The 23582-nt window shown below is 38.9% G+C and overlaps 1 protein-coding gene and 1 non-coding gene across 2 annotated transcripts in view; one reads left to right on the top strand and one right to left on the bottom strand.

The window, feature by feature from the left end:
- CEP128 (centrosomal protein 128) overlaps positions 1-23582 on the bottom strand; it is a 465435-nt gene that overhangs the window by 325607 nt on the left and 116246 nt on the right. Inside the window, exon 14 of the mRNA XM_004610293.2 lies at positions 54-404. Within this exon, the coding sequence (XP_004610350.2) occupies positions 54-404 (351 nt within the window). The remainder of the gene's footprint in view (positions 1-53; positions 405-23582) is intronic.
- On the top strand, positions 23220-23424 carry LOC129403751 (small nucleolar RNA U3). Its single transcript, XR_008629428.1, has one exon. It is a non-coding gene; the product is annotated as a small nucleolar RNA U3 (small nucleolar RNA).

The following is a 23582-nucleotide window of genomic DNA, read 5'->3' as shown; positions in this document are numbered from 1 at the left end:
AGCGCTGAAAATAAACCTTAAAACACAAAATAAGAAGAATTCTGCTTTTCTACCTGACTATTCCTGTTTGAAAGCTGATCGAAAGATTCGGACTGCTTCTCCAGTTCTCGCTCTAGCTTCTTATGCTTCAGCTTCCACTGCCGAATGACCTCTTGGGCTTTGTGTTTCAGTTCTTCTCGCCTCTTCTCGGCCTCCTGCCGCAGGGCCTCTGACTGCTGGAACTCCAGGAGGTACTGTTCGGCCTGCCGGGTTGCGTTCTCGGCGTGCTGCGTCAGCTCTGAGATCTGGAGCTCCGCGTGCTTTTGCTTGGCCTCACAGGTCTCAAAGTGGGTCTGGATCTCCTTCAGCTGGTCCAACATCTGTAACTGCTGTTTCTCCCTGCTCTCCAACTCACATGTTAAATTCTAGGAATAAAGCACACGAAATATTAGCAACATATTCTTGACAAAAGTGGGCACATACAGGTCAGACGAGAATCTCTAACGCCAAGTAGTTGCTCAAGAAGCGGGGTGACGCCTAACTAACATGGGGGATGCCCTGGGTTCGATCCCCAGCACACGTGGTTCCCATCTCTGACTGGTCCCTAAGCAACATGAGGTGAGCTCCCCTATAAAAAAAAAAAAAGAATGGATATACACTCTATTAAATTTCATTACAAATCAATCTATAAAAATATGAATTATTTTCCATACATTCTATAACCACACCTGGGAATAACTTTATACACATTTTCTTAAATTTGCATTGAAACCCTTTCCTTTTTTATTTTTTAAATGGCACTCACAGTGCGCAGGGGGACACGGAGATCTCCCCTGATGGTTCGGTATCCTGTCCAGAAATGCTGCCTGTGCTTTTTTTCTAGCCCAGGGCCACGCAAACGCAATATTTGGACACCACCATGGCTAAACCTGGTAGCCCTAGAGTTGAGGGCATGCAGTGCCAAAGATCAAGCACGGGTCAACCACATGCCAGCCGTGTGCTCTACCACTCGAGCTGTCTCACTGGCCCAAACATATTCTTAGACTACTCCATAATCCAGCACAGGGAAAACCTGCATTTCCCCACAGACTCACTAAAACAGAAGATTTTTAATGCTGATTTAAAAAAAAATACATATATGTACATTATATGTACTGTGTTAGTAAGAATCGAAGGTTTGGAGGCTGGAGAGTACAGGGGTCAAGGTGCAAGCCTTGCATAGAACTTGATATAGCTTGATCCCAGTTCAATCCCCTCCACCACAGTCCCCCAGCATCACTGGATGCAGTCCTGGAGGCCTCAAGCAACTTTGATGTGGCCCTGGTGGATTCCTTAGCATCATAGGATGTAACTTTGGAAGGCTGGAGCACTTCCAGAGTGGCCTGAGTAATCACCAGCACCCAGGAACAGAGCAGCACTATACTCTCAAGTCCTGGGGCTGGAGCAATAGTACAGCGGGTAGGGTGTTTGCCTTGCATGTGGCCAACCCGAGTTCGATTCCCAGCATCCCTTATGGTCCCCCAAGCACCACCAGGAGTTAATTCCTGAGTGCAGAGTCAGGAGTAACCCCTGTGCATTGCCAGGTGTGACCTAAAAAGCAAAAAATAATTAAAAAGTTAAAAAAAATAAAAATCTCTCAAGTCTTCACAAAGAACCACAGCCCATCTGGCCAAGAATCACTGGGAGAATCACAGTGAATCCTGAGCACTATTTGGGAAACAACCCCCACTCCCAAAACCTAGAGTTCTGTCCAACTGAATAAATAATCAATGTTTTAAGCTGTGTCAGGTTATCAGAATTATTCACAGCACTCAAATATAATAACTTACTTTCTGCTAGCACACAGAAGTTTCTATTATGTCTAAAAAAAAGCTAACAGTAAAAAAGAGTGTTAACAATAAAAACAACAGTACAAACTATGTTTTAGAGTTCACTTAAGAGCTCCTGATGAAGTATTCATATAAGAAATAGATTATCCTTAGATAAATCAACATAATGTTATAAGATATTGTACTTATCCCAAGTTTCCATGAACCACAGTAGGGCTAATTTTTAGTTAGAAGTTTATATGGAACACTTCTCTAATCAAGAAAAGAATCTAACACTTAAATATAGCTTCTCTAAAATTTGAATATAACTCTAAATCATAATAATTCTATTTTGAATTTCAGAATGGGCAAATATCTACTTTTCAGTTCAAAAACATGAGGATAACTTGATTTTACATAAGATTTTTAAACAAAATTTTTTAAAAAGTTAAAATTATTAACATTAGGTCACTCTTACTAAGTTTTAGAAGGGAGTAACAAATGCAGAAATAAATGTTTACAATGTATCCCATAAATTTCTCCATGTGAAACTTAATTGCCAAATAACCTAAGAAACACCAGCAACATGAAAAGGTCATGTGTCAAAAAAAAAAAAAATTGAATCCAGGAGAACAAGAGGATGATGCATGCTGCACAATCAACTTAATCTACTCAATACAAAGGTACTCACAAGCAGAGACTGGAAACACTGACCAGTCGCCTCTGGCTCTGACAAAAGAATGTTCAGCTTCAGATTCCATTAGCCCTGAGATGTGGCTCAACTAAATATGATTTTTCCCATGATTAAAGTCATGGTTTGACATTATGACAAAAAAAAATTTTTAAGCCTCAAAAATAAACTTTATTTTCTGAGCAACAGGTTTGCATTTGCTCGGTCTGCTAAATTCAATAGAGCCTGGAAGAGATGAGTCACTCCTTTCCCCACCCAAACAAAATAGTAAATTGAGAACTGTGCACTTGTTTGTCTGGAAAATTCTAAAATGAGATCAGAAAACACTAGAGATTGTGGCTTTTCCTATTGCACTTATCTAAAAGTTTACCACAGTGCTAAAACTCAAGTTTGCAAAGTGATTTTTTTTTTTTGGCTTTTGGGGTCACACGCAGTGATGCTCAAGGATTACTTCCGGCTCTGCACTCAGGAATCACTTACTTCTGGCAGTTCTCAGGGGATGCTGGGGATCAAATCCGGCTCGGCCGTGAGCAGGGTAAACGCCCTATCCGCTATACTATTGCTCCAGCCCTGCTAAGTGTCAAAGGAAAGGTATCAATACGTTAAACCATGCAACAAACACCATCTTCCACACACCCATGGCAGAGGAGGTGCAGTAAGGCATAGACCAAAAACAAGAATATTGGCTCTACTGTAGTTACCTTATCTCTAGTGTAATAAATCGACTAAATAAAAATAATGTTATTTTAAAAACGAGAGATCTCAATTTCTTTTCCCCTAATAAAGATATGGGAGAGCAGTTTACACCTATGTGTCTGTTTATAGAAATATCTGTAAGACCTCACTTGACATCAAAGAGGCCAACAGTCTGAAGGGAAAGATATCCACACCAACAGATCAACCACAATAGTGGGTCAAATGGACACTTGGCAGCGTCCAGAAGAGGGGCTCTCGTAGGAGGTGAAGTATGAGCTGAGATCTGAGGGAAAGGCACAGGCAACAATAACTATAACATTACTGAAGTTTACTAAGCACCTGAGTTGTGTGAGGAACTGTGCGAACGGAACACTTTATTCAATCCCACTACAAAGCTAAAAGGAAGGCACCACTACTATCTTGATTTTAGTGGTACATAACCGAAGCTTGACAACTCGTCCAATATCTCATACCAACAAATGAGGGCAGAGGATTTAGAAACTGGACTGCGGACTCCACATTTGCCACCCAATGTTGAACTGCCAGATTCTCAGAGGAACCCAGTCACGTGCCTCTTTCATTGACCATCCATTCACACTGTCCTACCTTGGCGGTTTTTCCAAACTGCCACGTCTAGAGCAAGGAGTGTGCCAAGGCACCATCCCACCCACACCTCCAACTCCCAACGAACCGGTAACACCCACCCCTCTCTAACATCTTCCACAATGACTTTTATGAATTAGTTTAATATAATAGCTTGACTGCAATAGTTTGAAAGCTCATGGTCCACCTTCTTCGGACACACCTGCTGTTAGTGTCAAGGGGACAACCAGTCCCTTGATGTTCCTTTCTACAGGTCTAAATTCAGGCTCTTAACTTCCTTATTTTTCACTTCCGACACATCTTTTTCACATAGCAAACTCCTTGGAAAAACCATTTATTCTCTGAATTTAAACAGCAAAACTATCAATTCTAGAGGAACTAAAATTTTCCCCATTTTCTTTATCAGGTTACTGAGTCCTCAAAGAAGAGGCACACAGGAATATCATTTGATGTCACTGTAGCTCCTTGGTGTCCAGAAATTCTTGTGCTTTCCTCTATCAATACACCCTGTGACTATTTTAAACGTGTTCTTGACCCACCATCTTTGCAATCCCTCTAATGCATAGCACAGTTCATCCTTGAGAAATAAACTGAGACTGAGACTATTAACACAGTCCCCACCCCGCACTCAATTGTCCTGCCTATATAATGCTGAAATTTATCAGTGAGTAGCCTTCTCTTCCTCCCCATTCCTTGAGGAAGAGGAATCCTTCTTTCTGAAATAACTTAGCCTATCTGTTCTTTCTTTCCCCATCCAAGGCTTCACTACAGCATGCCTTCTCTTTTTCTTATGTGTCAAACTTCTTTCCCCTATTGGGTCATTCACCTCTACTTTCCTAATTAAAGAAAAAAAATCCCACTAACGATGAAAAAAAAAAAAGACTAATCCAAATGAAACAAACAAAAACAGTAAAATGTCTTTGTTAGTCCTGTATTATCTCCTAACCAGCACAATATAGTCCTTTCTGCACTTTTGGAAAAAGCAATACACACCTAATGTTCCAAAACCTTATCTCTAATTCACTTCTCAATTCACTGATCAAGTTTCAGGCATATGCTACGATTAAAATAAGAAATGGAGAGTATCACGCTAAGTGAAATAAGTCAGAAGGACAGACAAAGAATCACTGCACTTATTTGTGGCTAAAAAAAAGAAAAAAGAAACTGAACATTATAAGAGACTAACACTGCAGCAGTGTAAAACAAGAGTCAGGTCGAATAGTCAGTGGTTGGAAGCCTGCCTCAAGGGCTGGGGGAGAAGGTAATTGAGACAGGGAAGAGACCATTAAGACAATAATGGTTGGAAGGGATTGTTCCAGATTGGAGATGTGTGCTGAAAGTGGGCAAACAATCAAACATGATGGCCTCTCAGTATCTGTATGGCTAATGATAATACCCTAAAGTGGGGGGGGGGGAGGGGGGAGGGGATGGAGAGTGAAAGAGAGAGAGAGTGAGAGAGAGAGAGAGAAAGAGAGAGAGAGAGAGAGAGACAGAGAGAGAGAGAGAGAGAGAGAGAAAGAAAGAGAAAGAGAAGTGCCTGCCATCCATCTAGGCAGGCTTGGGGAGTGTGGCAGGAAGGAGGTAGAGGATATTGGTGGTGGAAAATGTGCACTGGTTGAGGGATGGGTGTTGGAACATTGTATGACTGAAACTCAGTCATGAAAGCTTTGCAACTGTATCTCACAGTGACATGGTGATTCAATAAAAAAAATTTTTAATAAAAATTTTAATTAAAAAATAATAATAAATAAAATAATCTGACTGAGGTACTGCCTATAGCCAAATACAAGAGCTCTGAAACTTCATTCTTGTCTAGTTTCCTTGTGACATATGAAACTGTCAGTCACCTGTTCTCATTCTTAGATGTTCTCTGACTTTCATAATGCCTTTTTATTAGTTCTCTCTTTTTCTTCTTGCCATTTAGTAATGTTCTCTTGGAACTCTTCTACCAGTTTTAAAATATGCATAAATGTACAAGGTTCTAAGTATATCACCTCTACAAAATATCTCGGTGTGTACAGTGTAGGTAAAGAAGTATTTTAATTCAAAAACTAGACAAATTTCCTTACTCCACAAATTTAAATATCTTGTTAGACAATAATTTTCTAAACTTGGCAATTCCCAGCATATTAAAAAGTGAATTTATCTGTTGTTCAATACTTAACAAAAATTAAAAAGTACCCCCAATAAAATGCTTTTTGTTAAAGCATGTTAAAGCATTTTCCTCTCCACAGAAGGAAAAAGGATTTAAGAGTTAAACTGAATAGTTATATAGTGAGGAGGTTTTGAAATAACCTGTGGGGAAAGGAAATGAACATAAATGTTTAAGACCTGACGAAGAGAAGTAAAGTTAGATAGCTTCAAATTTATAAAGGACACAACCGTTTCAAAGGCTCTAAGTGTATCACCTTTTCAAATTTCTCCATAAACTCTTTTGAACCCAGAAGTAAAAAAAGTTTTATAATAATTATTCTGGGCCAGAGTGACAGTACAGCAAGTAAGACACTTGCCTTGCACAGTGCTAGCCCAGATTCAAAACCTGACACGACATGTGATCCTCAAGCACCACCAGGAGTGACCCCTGACCATCGAGTCAGGACTGAGCCCTAAGCACAGATGGGTGTGGCCCAAAACCCAAAATAATAATAATAATAATAATAATAATAATAATAATAATAATATTTATTCTACTTCAATTAGAGCAATGAGGATAAGCATGGGATTAATATATATACAAGCCAATAATAAGTTCTTTTGTTATCACATTTTAAAATTGCTTTCCTATTATTAACATACTGCACACAATATTTTCCCTCAGAATGACATTTCAAAATAGCAGGCCACTAATAGAGTGGGGCTGGAGCGATGGCACAGTGGTAGGGCGTTCACCTTTCACACAGCCGACCTGTGTTCGATTCCTCCACCCCTTTCAGAGAGCCCGGCAAGCTACGGAGAGTATCGAGCCCGCAAGGCAGAGCCTGGCAAGCTACCCGTGGCATATTGGATATGCCAAAAACAGTAACAACACATCTCACATTGAGAGAAGTTACTGATACCCACTCGAACAAATCGATGAGGAACAGGATGACAGTGACAGTGACTAATATAGTAGGTATGTGAATGCTACTGTACAAAAAGGGGTGTAAACAATTTCTAACAATAAAACGGTCCTATTGTAAACAATTACAATCTCACTCTTTAGGAAAGGGGGTTTGAATTTGAACTGGGCGAATACCACCTCCAGCTGGCCTGAGTCTGGGAGCCGATGCTACTGCCTTGTTATCTACAAATATCTACTAATATATAATATCTACAAATATCTACAATATCTATTAACCTTCCGGGGAAAACTCATTATAGAATTCCTTCCTATTTCATTTCTTGGCAATTCTTACTCAGTCACTATTTCAACATTTTCTTTAATTCACCTTCCTCAGATAACCAATCAGAATAATCTCAACAAAATAAACATTTCTCTCGCATTAATCAAAGGATTAGCCAACAGAACCCTAGAACATGTTCTAGCATACAAACACACACAGTCACACTCATAGTAGCATATACTCAGATACACAGAAAAAGCACACAGTATACAGACACATCATTAAGCTATGTCAAATTCTTGCAGGGTAGGAACAGAGCAAATATTAATACCATCCTTATGCACTACATGAAATGCTAAATGAAAAGTAATTGTCTTATTTATTCCATTATGATTTCCAAGGCTATTATTATTATCATTCCTGCAGGCATCTTCCACCTTGATAACTTTTTATATTTAAATTGGGTGAAATCATCTCAGTCACCAGAGCAGGGTGGTTAAATTTCATTTCACTTAATTAAGCTCATTAATTATTTCTCACTACATAAGCACTGTCAAAGAAACAATCCAAAGAAATAGGGAGACCACCATTTTACTGAGAATTTCTTTCTGCTGTAAAGAAATCTTGGCTATCTTTTTATACTTTGTGGCTGAGCCTGAAATTAAACGAAGGTAAAACAGATTAATAGGATAAAAGCATATACAAATTTCAAGTGCACACAGAACCTTTATAGAAGAAACTGAGGCTAAACACTGAGGCTAGGCCCAAGTAAGAATTTATGATTAAAAAAAAAGGGGGGGAGACAAAGGAGAAGAAATTAAATAAGCTTTCAGGAATGGCAAATTGTGAGTAAGTGACTGGGAAATATATAGGAGAACAAAGAGAAGATAAAGCTAACTTTAGGATTATTTATAGAGGACTATAAACTACAGATAGCACGCATATGAACAAGGCATTAATAAAAGACAGCAAATAAAAAAGAGATTTTCTTTTTTCTTTCCTGTGTGCAGGGAACCCACCACAAATTCTAGCTCTAACAGATCATACATCTAGAATCATAATCCTGCATATGCTGATTACAAGGAATGCCGACGTAAAATTACCAAAGTGCCTAAATTGGACAATGTAGGAGAATAATGGAGCAAATTTACAATTTAAATTATTTCTGTCACCTACCTTCTTCCTATTTCTCATATTCGGGAAGATTTGCAAGGCAGGCATCTAAAACATTTTCTGTGAGGGGCAAAGGGATTAAAAAATAGACTCCTGTGTAGGTGGCAACAATAATTATTCACTGATGTAACTGAAATGCAGTATAACAATTTCTAGAGTCTGACTTGACAGTCAGCACACAAACAAAACTGGCAACTTCAGTGAACATTTAAAAATGAAATTCTGAAGGCCAGGAGAGAGTATAACAGTTAGGGTGCTCGGTAGAAATAGGCTTTCTTAATATATGATTCAATCCCTAGCACCCTAAAAACAAATGAAACCAAAATTTAAAAATTCCTCTAAAATAACCAGGGTAGCATTTTTCTTTTCTTTTTTGGGGGGGTGGGGTGGGGGGGTTGTAGGAGCACTCTCAGCAGAGCTCAGGAGAACAGGCAGTGCTGAGTTTAAAACTCAAAACTCCTAGACACAAACCATGCACAATACCCTGTAAAGCCAAGTTCCCGGCATTATGGATAGTGTATATTTTAAACGAACATTTCCATCCATAGTATCATATACTTGTAAAGACTCTTGGAAGAGTAATGAGAAAATAGCAAGACTTTAATGATTTAGGAAGTAACGTCCTTCGGGAGACAGTAGAAAGAGCACCAAGTGACAAATGAGCTCAAATGACAGTTCTGGAATTCTGTGATTGTAAGAGAAATGTCTATAACCTGTGAGTCAAAGCAACTGAACCAATAACGTGGTCTCCATAAAAAAAGAAAAAATCTTATGAATTGGCCACTTCCAAGAATGATAAAATATATGAGATCAATCTGGTCTGCAGAAGAGTGACTGGCCCATTTCAGGAATTTTATTTTTAAGTAAATTTTTATTGCCAGCTAGAAAGAATGTATGAATTAGAAAGGGCATGAGTGCCTCAATTTATTCATCTCTAAAATACAGGCATCTCTAAAAGGAAGATAAAGAGCTCAATCTAAGGTACAATAGAAAGCGAAGTAGCCACAGGTGTATAAGAGCCAAGCTGAATATTGATTCTTCTTCATTCTGTTACTGACTTAGATACTAGGCAGACAACTTTTTAAATAATTAAATAAGTTCCCATGTTCCTTTCAGAAACAACAGAAAATCCTGAGTAGGAAATATACATCTTTGATGCATGTATATTTCCAGAACATCTTTTGAAACTAAGAGGTGGGGGGGAGGGGATGGAAATCACAAGATTGACTTGAGCTTTAAAAAAAAAAGAGAGAGAAAAGAAAAAAGTCAGAAACGATTTCACCTCAATTCAGTGGCTAGACACTGAGGAAAGTCACTGTATAAGAAATACTGCCCCACACAAATCTGCTCCCGCAGAAGGGAAGCCACATCCATGTCACCTAAAAGAAATAGGAGGTAAATTGATAAAATCAAGAGGAAACGACTCTGATCAGAAAGCCCTCGAACAGAAAGAGAAAAAAAACAACGACCAGATCAAGCCACCGGTGGGAAGAAAAAGGGCATCTGTGACCAACAGCAACAAAGAAAGACAGTCAGAGAACGTCATCAAAGACTGTGTCTCAAAAGTAATACCTCAGGAGCAACTGAAAAAAAGAAAAGTGGAAGTAAGGTCAGAAATGAGGGTGGGGGATGCTGAAATCCATCTTTCAAAGGGCTTTCTACTAGTAAAGGACATAATCAAATACATACTTGAGAAAGATTAAAACCAAAGGACATTATGCTAACACCAGCTTATTAAAATGTTATGGCAACATTAAAAATAATTGAAGATCATCCTTTAAACCTGGAACGAAGGGCTTTATTTTTTATTATTTTTTTTAATTAGTTACCATGAAATTACAGTTATCTATGCCTGGGCTTCAGGCATACAATGTTTCAACACCAATCCCTTCACCAGTGCCCTCTTCCCTCTACCAATTCTCCCCGCCCCGTTGCCTCCCACCCACTAGTATGCTTCTATGAGGGGCACTTTTTAAAAACTATATGTTTTTGCATCGTGGTTTTCTGTACTGTTGCCAATAGGGTTTCATACCTAACACTCTGCCACCTTTCAGCACCACCACCCCCTCCTCCCGTCCCTTCACTGCACCCGTTGCCCACTCCCTGTCCTGCTTGGGTGCTATGTTTCCTAACGAGAACCAGTCCTCATGCTCTTCGTTTTCATTGTCTTTGGGTATTGTCTTTCGGGTATTCATTATCTTAGAACCAATTCTTTTCTTATCTTAGTTCAATTTCAATGTCTTAACTATAAACAAGAACCAACAGTGGCATTAAAGAGGTTAGAAAAGGGAAGCCCACGTGAGTCTTTCCAAAGAAAATAAAGGTATGCTTCCATTCTGTCCAATAGATATTCTTTGCCCTCAGCACCATCCAAGCTGCTAGGACATGATGATAAACAAGACAGCATGCCTCTAACTATGTTGTACTGCTCTAGAGAGCTAGACAGCCTAGTTGGGGAAACAGATAGATAACAATTACTTTAATAAATATGATGTGTTTGAGCAATTATTCACTGTAAGTCAAATTTTGCCTCTTGTCCCAACTTCAACCCTCTAAGCTATACTTAAGTTTCATCCTTCAGACACTTTATGCGATTATTTATTTTCCAACATTGATTTTTGTACAAAAGAAAAGTACCCTGAACTATTGCAGGTACCAACATTAGATGACAAGAAAAGGGAATGAAAAATAAAAGATAACGTGACAGTTGCTGTTGAAAGAGACAGAAATGGACAGAAGTCAGCAAGAGAGACAGACAATCACAGGTAAGTGAAAAAAGTTACCATCAGTCTCAGAACTCAAACAATTCCAAGAACGCTAACAGGAGTATGCCCAGCTCTCTGTTGCACGTTCATGCCTTGTTTCATTATTAAATGGCCCTTAACATTGCTGCTGGTAAGGGAAAAGGAGTTGAGATGGCGAACAAGAGAGGAAAAAGATTAACAGGAAAATCTAACAATCAGGACAGCTATCCTTGAAGTCCACAAATAAAAACCTTTGTATGAATGTAAAATAAATTAATTCTGCAATGTTTGAAAAGAATGATTCCAACATTAGTGTCAAGACAAATGGAGATATGTCATTTGAAACACTTCTGCGTACTACCAGAATGCAGGAGAGAGAAAGTGCCAATTGTTCAATTTCTCCGGTTTGCTAACATCTGAGAAACTGCATTCTAAACTCTGTGACAAAAATTCACTGTATCACTGTTATCCCGTTCGTTGTTCATCAATTTGCTTGAGCGGGCACCAGTAATGTCTCCATTGTGAGACTTGTTGTTACTGTTTTTGGCATATCTAATACGCCTCAGGTAGCTTGCCAGACTTCTTGTTACTGTTTTTGGCATATTCAATATGCCACAGGTAGCTTACAAAGTAGCCGTGCGGGCGGGATACTCTCAGTAACTTGCAGGTCTCTCTGAGAGGAACAGAGGAATCGAACCCGGGTCAGCCACATGCAAAGCAAACGCCCTACCTGCTGTGCTATCACTCCAGCCAACACAAAAAACTTAGTACCTATAAATCTTCTTGTAATGGTAGTTATTGTCTGTCAGTTATAGATACCAAATCTATGTAAACACACACACTTTTAAGTATAGTAGAATAAAAGTACTATAAAATTACATGTGTTTCTATTACATACATTTTCTAGATTATGAATAATTTTTCAAGTTTAATTACAATAGTTAAGAATTTTTATACCTTGTCATTAATGACAAGGTCATTTTAAGTGTGTTTAGTTAATAATCCTCGATTAGAAATACAATATCTTATCACAATATTTGTGATATATAATTATATACAGGAGACACAACAGAATGATGTGTTTTATAATAAATTTCAAGAATCCCAGTGGAGCAAAAAGTAGTAACTGTCAAAATGTATCACAGGGTACCCCAAAAAAAACATGATGCTGAAGCATAGCTACATAAAGTCCTTTCCAGGACAAAAACAATGACAGCAGAGCTATCAGCAGGCAAATTTCAAGAAAAACATCCTTTGAAACAGAATTCAATTACTTATCTCCAAGAGTGAGCCTGTGGACAAAGATTTAGACTAATGCCAAACCCCAAAGATCACTTCCTGTGAGAATGGACCAAATGAAAGCAATGACTGAAGAGAATAAGGATCTCATATGTAAAATAAGATGCAAGGCCAAGGGACATACGAGAGGGGTTAGGACACATGTTTGCATGTACCTGATCCTGGTTCAGTTTGATCCCTGGCCAACATGGTTCCCTCCAGCATCACAGCGTGTGGCCCTGGAGCCTCGAAAGCACTGGAGGTGTGGTCCTGGCGGTCCCTAATGTAGCAGGGCCCCAGCCCAGCAACTTCCGGTCCTCACACTAAACTGCAGGCCCACAGACAATCTCCTCCAGGCCACCTGAATACCCCTGGGGACTTTATACAAATAAAAAAGATAAAATTAAATGCAGATACCCAAGACAGAAAGGAAGATAACTCACAAAAATAAAACTTTATATATGCCCTTTTGTACTACTGACTGAAATGAAATTCTTTTCTATCCTGTTGGAGCATTATAATTTCCATACAGTCAGTTCAACTGCATTTCACACATTATTTCACTTTAACTGAAAATAGAAAGAAAAACCTTTTTAAAGATACTATAGCTTAATACAACATGTAACACATGAATATATATTTGTAAAGCATTAGACAGATTTACATTAATCCAACCAATATTCGTGAATGCCAGCTATGGACACAACACTAGAATCCAGGGCTATGGAAAATACAAGGCAAGGTCCTACCTTTTCAATTAAAAAAATTTTTTTAAATGACTGAGATTACTGTGTATGACTCAATAGTAGTCAGCCCAAATTATAAGACCAAATGTTTTGCATGTCCTTGAACTAAATTTGGGGAGGGTGGGGGGTGGGGGGTGAATTAGGTGCATTGTTGAGAGATTTATATTGCGAAAGTGAGGGGGAAACCACATACTTGCTAATTCTATCCAGTTTTCTTGCTGTTAGTGAGCAAAGTCAAAGCAATATAATTAATTTTGTTCTATATGAATCTCCCCGTTTGTGCTATTCTTCTCGGAAGCCTTGGCAGAGCCACATCTGTCATTATTATAAACAACTATTAGAGCTATATACTTAGAGCAGTTCTAGTTCCCATATTAAACACCAAGTGTTGCTAAAAAGTTTTGCCTTGAATAAACTGAAGAACAGATTTAACAGGATTGAAATTCTCAGCTTGTCAATTAAGCAAGGCCCTACTTACCTCTGTTAGGAAATGAGCTTGACACATTCTTGCTTGTCTTGATGAACTTATTCATTTGAGGATAATTTAGGGCTTTTATGAATTTATCCAGAAAACAACTAATCAATTTCCCATAGTCAAGAGAACTAAAGCAAGATACTCAGAATAAAAGCATCCAAGTCAATCAAAACAAGTCTGGAATTCCCAAAATATACCTAATATGTAGATAAATTAGGATTCAGTCACAGATTGTGATCCTACCATTTAAAATATCTTTTTCAAGTCACAAAAGGTTGAAAGTAGTATGTATGTACTAAATTTATGTATCAATTTATTGACTCAAGAAAATCCATAAAACAATCACAAAAAAACCTGATTCAAACTCTTAATGAGTTAATGATCATGCATATAAGACATCATGGAACACTTTTGTAACCATATCACAAATATCCTCCCCTTTAATTATTCCTACTCTCTTACTTTTTCTATCATATTAATTATGACCACATATACTATCATTGGTTTTTTTTTGCCAAAGCAGTCCAGATACACAAAAGGCATTAATCCAAAGTACCAGATCCCTAAGTCTTTCTCAATGATTAAAATAATTATTTCTCCACAAATCCTACGAGAACATATCTACTTCATATAATGATAGTTTCCTTGTAGTCCTTAATGAAACATGATACTAAGCTTAAGCAAAGTACAGGAAATAATGTTCAATTAATTAAATACATTCATCTCTTTGTGAAAAAATAAGATACTAACTTCTTTTTCATTAGCCAGGATGTTCACCACACAGAACATTTTAAATACACATTTCTTCAGTGTTTAACTCAAGACACAAAGGGTCCTATAATTAACACTGAGATCCAAGCAACACAAGAGGGAAATTCTGACCGTGGAACGTGTATCTCAAGTACTTTTCTGTTTTCCAAATTTTTCTGACATTCTTTTAGGCTGATAATTTTACCTTGGCAATGCTCGTGTTTAAAGCAGGTACTCTGGGAGAAGTAAATTTGAATATAAATAGTATAAAACTATTCTGTATTAAGCAGATTGGCATATGGGACTGCTTCTGATTGAAGGTAAATAATCATTATAGATATTTGCTAAGAAATACTAATAGATCAAATTAGATATCAGTGGAAGATGTGTGCTTGGGTCCTATCAAGATGAACGCAGCAATAGAGAGGACTTACCTGGATAAATTACATAGTTGCACTGGAGAAATAGAATTTTATTTCTAATTATTTCTCTTTCTAATTGCATGATATCCAATAAGGGAAAACTAAATAACACTTATTGTTACTTTACATCATTACAGACAATATATTTGAAACAAAACAGGAATTATTATCATGCATGACACAATTACTCTGTGAGTTTGGGGAAAAAATCATCTTTTTGTATTTTAGACAGAAGAGAAAATATATGCTAATGAGGACTAAATAAAAGAACACTTCTTTCTTTTTTAAACTATTGTTTCAAACAAAAATACTGATACATTGAGAAATCACCTCATATCTGCTAGGATGATTACTACAGAACTGAAAATAATAAGTGTTGCTTATCAAGGATAGGAAAATGAAGTTCTTGTGCATCACTGTTAGGAAGGGAAAATGTTCAGTTCCTGTACGCTTATATACAAAACACAAAATGGGAAAATGGTGGTTCCTCCAAAACTAAAATTGATTATCATAAGATGTCATCCCGTTGCTCATCGATTTGTTCGAGCGGGCACCAGTAACATTGAGAGACTTATTGTTACTGTTTTTGGCATATCCAATATACACGGTAACTTGCCAGGCTCTGCTGCATGGGCGAGATACTCTCAGTAGCTTGCCAGGCTCTCCGAGAGGGGCGAAGGAATTGGACTCAGGTCGGCCATGTGAAAGGTGAACGCCCAACCACTGTGCTATCGTTCCAGCCCATCATAAGATGTAGCAATATAATTTCTAATAATATACCCAAAAGAATTAAAAGCAAAATCTCAAAGTAATATTTGTATGCCCATGTTCCTGGCAGTCTCTTGCCCGCATGCCTGGCTGTCTTTCCCGGGGCCCCTCGGAGGGGATGGGCTCCAGCTTCCCTCCCCACCCCGAGCAGAGCTTCCGGCAGCCAAAGACCACTGGAACCTAGCTACAGCCTTGCTGGAGGCCCCTCTCCACACGTTCGGACAGGCCTCACGCATGAAGGTACCAGCAGAGGAACCCAGGTGTGTGTAATCCCATCAACAGCCAACATCCAGAGACTTAAAAGCAAGCTCCCAGAAGCGCGCTGCTGCAAAGCGGCCACGTGATATCTTGTAGCCTAGTTCTCTCTCTGGGAGAAACTGGCAAGCTTCTGAGAGTTTCCTGCCCACATGGGACAGCCTTGCAAGCTTCCCATGGTGTATTCATATGCTAAATCCAGTAACAAGCTGGATCTCATTCCCCTGACCCTGAAAGAGCCTCCAGTGCGACATCATTGAGAGGGCCGAGTCGAGATGGACTTCTAAGATCTCAGGGAAAGGATGAATGGAGAGGTTACTGAGCCCGCTCGAGAAATCGACGATTAACGGGGATTTTGTGATTCGTGATTTGTGATGTTCCTGGAAGCATTATTCCACAACAGAAAATCAATAAGTTGTCAGTTAAGAGGTGGAATTAGCCCAATTGACTATCGGTAGATAAGTAAAATGGTATGTATACATAACAAATTTCTATTTAGCCTTTGTTTTTTTCGGGGGGGGTCACACCTGACGATGCACAGGGGTTACTCCTGGCTCTGCACTCAGGAACCATTCCTGGTAGTGCTCAAGGGACCATATGGGATGCTGGGAATCGAACCCAACCCGCTGTGCTATCGCTCTAGCCCCAAGCCTTTTAAGGGAGGAAAATATTCTGACACATGCTACATCACAGATGAATTTTATGGTAAGTGAAATAAGCCAGTCACAAAAGTACAAATACCCTATGATGCTAATCTAGGATAGTCAAAACTATGAGAGCCAAAATCATAAGGACAGAAAGTAAACAGTAGTTGACAGAAGTTGTGGGGAGGGATTATTTAGATTCCCAGTGGTGACCTAGATGGTTGCAGTGGTAGCTGCAAAACTATGAGAAGGTTTTTGATATCACTGAGTGGTATATTGAAAATGGTTGAAATAGTGAATTTTAGCATTATGTGTTTTTTAACAGTGAAAATTGTGATTAAAACAAAATCCTATCACCATCCCTTTTTTCACTCTAGTAGACATAGAAAGAGATGGCTTTCTAAGATGTTTCTTTAATCATCCCCATAAGAAAGTCCAAGAAAACCACACTCCCCAACCCATATAGTTTGTAATATTCACACAATTTAGATGAACTCAATGTGCTTTCTAAATCGACAAGAATTCAAGTCTACAGCCATACCATCCTGAACGCGCCCAAACTCATCTGATCTCAGAAGCCAGGGAGAATTCAAGACATGGCTCTTACTCTAGTTTTATATCTATCTGTTTGGTCTATTTAAGTATCTTTTGAACCTCTTTGTTTTAAAAAAAAAAATTATGTGTATTTTCCAAATTAAAAAAAAACTGCATACGTTTTACTTAAAATTTTTTGTTTTTCTCAATAAAAACAAATACTAAGGATAATAAATTTTGTGCAAGCACAGGTTTGTTTCATTTTAGTCTTAAAAATATGATCAAGGACAAAAGATACGTCAAGTAGGAAAAGGCAGCTAGCTCAGATAGAGAAGGGACCACCAAGCAAAGGGTGCTAGGAGGGCCTGCGCAGGAAGGGAGATGTGGGCTGAAAATAGACTATAGACTGACCATGATGGCCACTTAATACCTCTATAGCAAACCACAACACCCAAAAGGAGAGAGAGAGCAAAAGGGAATGTCCTGCCACAAAGGCGTGGTGGGGTGAAGGGGACAGGGTGAGGGTGGTGGGAGGGATGTAGGACCATTGCTGGCAGGGGAGTAAGCACTAGTGAAGGGATGGATGCTCTATTATTGTGTAACTGAAACGCAAGCACGAAAGTTTGTAAGTCTGTAACTGTACCTCACAGTCATTCACTAATAAAAATAAGAAGAAAAGAAAAGAAAAACCCTAAATTTTGGTATACATACTGAGAGTCTGTGAATTCTGAGCTACAACATATACCTGTCCTTACTGGCCCCTAAGTGTGACCAGAATAGCACTCCAATCACAGGAGAGAGAGAGCTTCCTCGACACCCAGTTCCCAGGATAGGGCTACATGTTCACCCACAGAGGGTCAAAGCCTTCAAGAACTGTTTCAGAAAGTCTATGTCAAGACAAAGAACTGAAGCTCCCTTTCTCGAACCCAATCTCACTTGGGGGCGAAAGACACAGGACTCCAATACCTAATTCCAGGTTTACTTCAATAGAACAAAAAGAAAAAAAAAAAAACAAACATTAGCAGCTGCCCTACTTGTCTTCACTGGTTGGAAAAGGGGAATTTCAATGTTACCAGACTGTCACTATTGAGACGTTTTGTTGGTTGTTTTTTGTTTTGTTTTGGGGCCACCAGTAATGTTCAGGGCTTATTCCTGGCTCTCACTCAGAAATCATTCCTGGAGGTGCTCTGAGGGCCAGAGATCAAACTTGGGTCAGCTACATGCGAGGCTGTAGTACGGGCCCTACCAGTTATAGTATCTATTCAGCACAAGACTAGTTTTTTGATGTTGTTTTTTTTTTAATCACTGTGAGTTGCAAAGCTTTCATGTTTGAGTTTCAGTCATACAATGATCGAACACCTATCCGTCCACCAGTGCACATTTTCTGCCACACATGTCCCCAGTATTCCCTCCCATCCCACCCCTCTCCCTGCCTCTATGACAGACAATTTCCCCCATACTTTCTCTACTTTTGGGCATTCTGGTTTGCAATACAGACACTGAGAGGCTATCACGTTTGGTCCTTTATCTGCTTTCAGCACACATCTCCCATCCTGAACGATCTTTCCAACCATCTTTGACTTAGTGATCCCTTTTCTATTCCAGCTGCCTTCTCCCCCAGCTCATGAAGCAGGCTGCCAACTATGGAGCAATATTCCTAGGGCTGTCTCTACTATTCTTGGGTGTCAGTCTCATATAATGTTATTTTATATTCCACGAATGAGTGCAGTCATTCTATGTCTGTCTCTCCTTTCTGACTCATTTCACTTAACACGATACTCTCCGTGACCATCCACTTATAAGCAAATTTCATGACTTCGTCTTTCCTAATAGCTGCATAGTATTCCATTGTGTAGATGTACCAAGGTTTTGTTGTTGTTGTTGTTGTTGTTGTTGTTGTTGTTTTTTTAACCAGTCATCTGTTCTCGGGCACTTGGGTTGTTTCCAGATTCTGGCTATTGTGAACAGTGCTGCAATGAACATACAGGTGCAGATGTTATTTCTACTGTTTATACACCCTCAGGATATATTCCCAGAAGTGGTATTGTGGGGCCATATGGAAAGCTCAATTTCTATCGTTTTAAGGAAAGACCATATGGTTTTCCAAAAAGGCTGGACCAGTCGGCATTCCCACCAACAAGGAAAGAGCATCCCTTTCTCCCCACATCCGAGCCAGCACAGGTTTTTCTTGTTCTTTTTGATGTGTGCCAGTCTCTGTGGTGTGAGATGATTTCTCATTGTTGTTTTGATTTGCATTTCCCTGATGATTCGCAATGCAAAGCATTTTTTCCTGTGCCTTTCAGCCATTTGAATTTCTTTTTTGAGGAAGCTTCTGTTCATTTCTTCTCCCTATTTTTTTATGGAGTTGGAGGCTTTTGCTTGTACAATTCTACTAATGTCTTGTATATCCTGGATATTAACCCCTTATCAGATGGGTCTTGAGCCACCTCCAATTGACGGCTCTGGACTCAGCAGCAATTTACTGAGGCAATTACCCACTACCAAGGTGGAAGAATCAAAGAACTCTACTAGCATCTGTCTTTGGTGTAGATTTGAATTACACTCAGATGTTAAATGCTTTCAACCTAAAGAAAGTTCTTTAGCACTTCTCATAAAATTGGTGTCCTGGAAACTCAATTTTCATCTGAGAGTTCCTTTTTTTAAAATTCTCTTTTAAAAATAATAATTTTGTAGACTTGACTTGTAGACTTAAATTCTCTTAAATTCTCTTTTAAATTGTTTTAAAAATAATTTTTGAGATTTAAGACTTTGAAAATTGACATTCTCGTAACTGTGACCAGAATCCCATTAATTTCTATTCTTCATTGTTTCTCCTGAGAAGTTACCTATTAATCTTACTGGATTCCCTCAGGCAAGATAAGTCACAATTCTGTCAATGATTTAAAATTTTTCACATTGTCTTTGTCCTTAAGCCTTTAGCTGTAATCTGTTCAGATCTCTTCACATTTTCTTCCACCTGGAGATAATTAGGTTTCTGGGATATATGTATAATGATTTTCTTCAAATAAGGAACTTTTTGACATTACTTCTCCTATATTGTTTAGATCCTTTAGCTCTTTTTGTTCCTCTGCAATTTCCAACACAAGTATGCTGGTATCTCACATTCTTAGAAAACATGTTCATTTTTCCTCATTTTTCTCTTTAGAGCACACAGTCTTCAGTGATTTATTCTAAAGTTTGAAGATCCTTTCTCCTTACAGGTTACACTATCTACTGAGGCTTTTAAGTAAATTTTTCATTTCCCTCACACTTTCTCCATGAAGTAGCATATCAATGAAATTTCAGAATTTCCATGTTTTAAATAATTCTCACAATTTTTTATTAATAGTCCCTATTTAGTAAGAGACAGTGATCAGATGCATTTTAATTCTCTTTAAAAACTGCTTTCCTTTGGTTCTTTGAACACACGCACAACAGCTGATTTAAAAATCTTTAAGTATCACATCTGATTCCCTTGTTTCCTTCCTATACAAGGGTCACACTTTTCAGTTTCTTTTTATGTTTTGTCATGCATGTTGACATGGGTGTTTCAGATAACATACTCTATTAAGTGTGGGTACTGACTCATCCACTCCTTCGGGGAGAACGTTGTTATCTTTTGTGTACGATGACCGATTGGCTAGAATATTCCAATGAAACCAATTCACCCTTCCTTGTTTTGTCTCTGAACCATTCCTCAGAGGTGCAGCCTTATGTTTGTGCACAGGCTCCGCAACCACCAGGAATGACTGTGGTTTTAGCTGGACTCCTTTCAACTGTCTAGTTCCCTGATCTCCCCCATTAAGCTTCTGGCTACTCTAACTCAACTGATATTGTACCTCGTGTTTAGAGTCTCTATTAACTGCCAAGTAATGCTCTTTCTTCAGGATGCCCTGTGGTATAAACTGATCCACAGTCTGATTCAATTAAAATTACACCTCTTCGTGGGTGTAGGGTGTTGCCAGTCTTTGGGGGTATTCTCTAATCACAAAAGGTCTCTTCATGGTTGTATCTTTCTTTAATTTGATTCTCTGTATTAAAATCTAGCTGATAAGCCTGGCATGGAATCCCCAGCATTCCCAATTCCCCCAGAAGCAACCATCACCCCCAGCAAAGAGCCATAAGTAGCCCATAAGTATGCACCAGAAAAAAAAAGGATCTAGTTGACATATTTATTTGTTCCTATGAGTATTATGAAAAATTACCATCCTCTTTAGAGTTTGCCCCCAAGATCTTTATTGCTCTTGATAACGGTCTTAGACATGAATTGTTTTAATGTTCTGTAGCACTGTAGCACTGTCGTCCCATTGTTTATTGATTTGCTCGAGCAGGCACTGGTAACATCTCATTGTGGGACTTGTTGTTACTGTTTCTGGCATGTCGAATACACCACGGGTAGCTTGCCAGGCTCTGCCATGTGGGCAGGATACTCTCGGTAGCTTGCCAGGCTCTCCGAGAGGGATGGAGGAATCGAACCCGGGTTGGCCGTGTGCAAGGCAAACGCCCTCCCCGCTGTGCTTTCGCTCCAGTCCTTTAATGTTCTGTTACAAATAAAGTCAGCCAACCCCTTAGACAGAATTATTGAACTCTGTTTGCCTAATCCCTCTTCTCAGAAAAGCCTTGACCTCACTGCATCAGAAAAGAACTAACTTCAAGAACTGTAGTTATCTTACCTCTGGAGTGATACCCTAGCTCAGTCAGTAGGCTGATCTTCTCAATTCGGCCTTTATATTGTAGAAGCTTCACTACATGAGTAAACTGGGACAGGCTCAATTAAAATAAAATCTGAAATTTATTTTCTCCATGAATCACATCAAGGAAGTGGCCTAGTTTCTTGTTTCCATTACATTAGACTCTTATCTGAAGATCCTCCACTTTTGAATGACCCCAACTAGACTAAACTATTACTTCTAGTTCTCAATCACCAAATATCAAATTCTATTTAAAGATACGTCTATTGGATTATTTATCAATGATTATAGTTCTGTACTTGGATGACAGAGAACATCTTGGGTCTACGTAGGGGAGCTTCGTGCCTACTTCCTCAAGTTCAGAGTCCCTTTAAACTGTTTTCCATTTTCAGTCTCACTATGGTTCCACCTTCATGCTGGAAAGGTATGACTTTTCTAAAGAATTTATACTTTCATGATAAACATGAGTTTAACGATCATTGCTTCACTGAGAGCCCTAAAAGGTGGCCTCGTCTGTGTATTCCTAGATTCAGCACACACTCCATACTGAATTGGCTGAGTCAGTATTTACTAAAGGACAGAGAGAGAGCTCCAGGGAGCTTTCCACATGCCTTCCCTGTGTGAGGCTCTGGGTTCACTCCCTGCCCCACCTGGGGAATAGCCTAAGACCCCAATAGAGGGACCAAAAAAATAAGCAAACAATTCGCTGAAAGACCAAATAAATAATATTTTTGATGCTAATCAGAAGGGAGTAATAAAATGAAACACAGACTCAAGAAATAAACCACATATTTAATTAAATACCCTTAGCTTACACATGCAGACTCATAAATTTTTTTAGAACAAGGAAACAAGGAGGCCAATCTTCTGTAAAACTCCCTCCTTAACAATCTAGCTCATGTTTTCATTCACGTATATTCCAGTTCTCAGATTTTTTTTAGTTATACTTTTGATACTTTCTTGTTCTCAGCTATAAGTATATATCACCTAACACATTAAAAACATTATTTTGAAGCTGACTTTCTTTTTATTCTAATACACAAAGTCAATATGCCTGTTTCTATTCTTGCCTTTTTATTTTTGATGGCACAGTTTTGTATCCTCTTAAGCCTACTAATTTTTTATTAAATACTAAATATTGGATGACAAAGTATAGAAAAATTATACAGTCTATTGATACTAGCTTTCCTCACAAATGAAAATGTTTACTTACCTAAACAGTTATGATAAGGACCAACTCAAAGCAGGCTTAAAGCTAGATATAGTCTTTGTGTCTATTATTATATTTTTGGTTCACCTAGGATTTAGACTTTTTCGTATTGCAGCTTTAAGGGAGAATGTTTACTAGGGGTCGTCTTCTCCAGCAGGCCTAAGTTCTCACTTAAGAGTAGCTCAGCAGTTAAGAAAATATTTCATGGGGCCAAAAAGAACTGCAAGTAGATACTTGCCTTGCAGGCGGCGGACTTAATTTTCATCCCCTGTACCCCACATGGCCACCTAAGTCCACTAGGAGTCATCCCTGAATGTAGAGCCAGGAGCAACCCCTGAGCACTGCCAGGTGTGTGCTCCAAAAGTTAATTTTTTTCAGAGCATGTTTTTTCCACTAAAATCTAGGGGGGTCGGGGGGGAGAGGTGGATGAAGACTATACTTCCAGGGAGTGTGTCTATAGTTCATTACTAGAGAACTTTCTCTGATCACGTAGAGCATCTGAAACCGTGAGGAGGAGCCAGAGCATCTTCTCCTGAGCCTGAAGCTGGTGCTAGGCGCTGCTTTTGCAACTGCCTCTCACCATTGATGACCATCCCTTGGAAAAGTGAGAGAAAGAAGATACAATCTGCGGGGTTAAAAAAAAAAAATCTGGAACATAAGGATATTCCCTGGCATGAAACTTTTCAACATCATTGTTAACTAAGTAGCACTTTCGCACTGTCCTCCCATTGTTCATCAATTTGCTTGTGTGGGCACCAGTAATGTCTCCATTGTGAAACTTGTTACTGTTTT

Source organism: Sorex araneus, chromosome 3, assembly GCF_027595985.1.
Source record: "Sorex araneus isolate mSorAra2 chromosome 3, mSorAra2.pri, whole genome shotgun sequence".
Taxonomy (NCBI): Eukaryota; Metazoa; Chordata; class Mammalia; order Eulipotyphla; family Soricidae; genus Sorex; species Sorex araneus.
Note: the sequence above shows the minus strand (reverse complement) of the source record. Positions and strands in the feature narration are given on the sequence as shown.